The following is a 912-nucleotide window of genomic DNA, read 5'->3' on the forward strand; positions in this document are numbered from 1 at the left end:
GGGCGACTCCTTTGTTTATTGTTTTGTGAATTCCCAGCGAGGGAGGAGTTTGTTTGGGCTGCGGTTTGCAGCGGCGGATGCGCTTCACAACATTACCGCCAGCGCGGCGCAGCAGCGGCCCAGTGAGTGAAGGAGGAGGTGCATATTTTTAAGCTGTTGGGAAAACTGTTTCCGATGAGTGTTGGTGGGGGGCGTTGCTTCTGTGCAGCGTGCAGGGGGAACACTCCAACAGACGCACGCGGCGCGAAGGTGCCGCAATTCCGTTGATTGGGGCGGCGGCGTTGGGGAAGTGAGCAGCGGAGTGCAGCAGCGGACTGCGTTTCTACGGAAGTGTTTTAGGGGCTTCTTTTTTTAAATATATATGTTTGTGTTTGTGTTTATTTACCTGCGGGCACGAGGCACAGCCGGCGGGCTGCGCTGCTGCGGGGAGGAGGAGGCGCCGTGCCCCGTGGTGCCTCGCAGCAGTAGTACTGTTTTTTTTTAGCTTCACGTTGTGTTTCTCCTAAATGCCCTGGCACCGCCAAAGACGTCTGCGTGGGGCGGGGGCGGGATGAATTTCGTTTCGTGCGGCCGCGGGGCGCTGCTGCGTGAACTTAGTGGGCTGCCGCCTTTTTCTTCCCTCCCTCGCCCTGCTCTCACCCTCTGCGCCGTGCCCCACCGCGCTCCTCATTTCTCTCTCTGTTTCTTCTTCTTCGCTGCCCCGCAGCCCACTGGCTTTGCTGCGACGCTACTGCCACCACCACCACCACCACCACCACCGCTGTTTTTACTGATGGCGCTGAAGCTGCGGCGCCGTGCGGTGTGCGCCCTGGCGCTCCTCGCGCTGCTCTGCGCCCCCTCCGTCTGCGGCACGGCGACGAATACGGAGGCGGCTGCGGCTGATGTGAATGTGTCGGTGGAGGTACCGTGTGC

The 912-nt window shown here is 60.6% G+C and overlaps 1 protein-coding gene across 1 annotated transcript in view; it reads left to right on the forward strand.

Moving 5' to 3' along the window:
* Window positions 1–550: 550 nt before the first annotated feature.
* Tco025E_08894 (uncharacterized protein) overlaps window positions 551–912 on the forward strand; it is a gene marked incomplete at both ends in the record, with an annotated part of 537 nt that continues 175 nt past the window's right edge. Inside the window, one exon of the mRNA XM_029375725.1 lies at window positions 551–912. This exon is cut by the window's right edge and continues 175 nt beyond it. Coding sequence (XP_029224173.1) covers window positions 551–912 — 362 coding nt within the window.

This window comes from Trypanosoma conorhini (genome assembly GCF_003719485.1).
Source record: "Trypanosoma conorhini strain 025E chromosome Unknown Tco_14.4_contig_00906, whole genome shotgun sequence".
Classification (NCBI taxonomy): Eukaryota; Euglenozoa; class Kinetoplastea; order Trypanosomatida; family Trypanosomatidae; genus Trypanosoma; species Trypanosoma conorhini.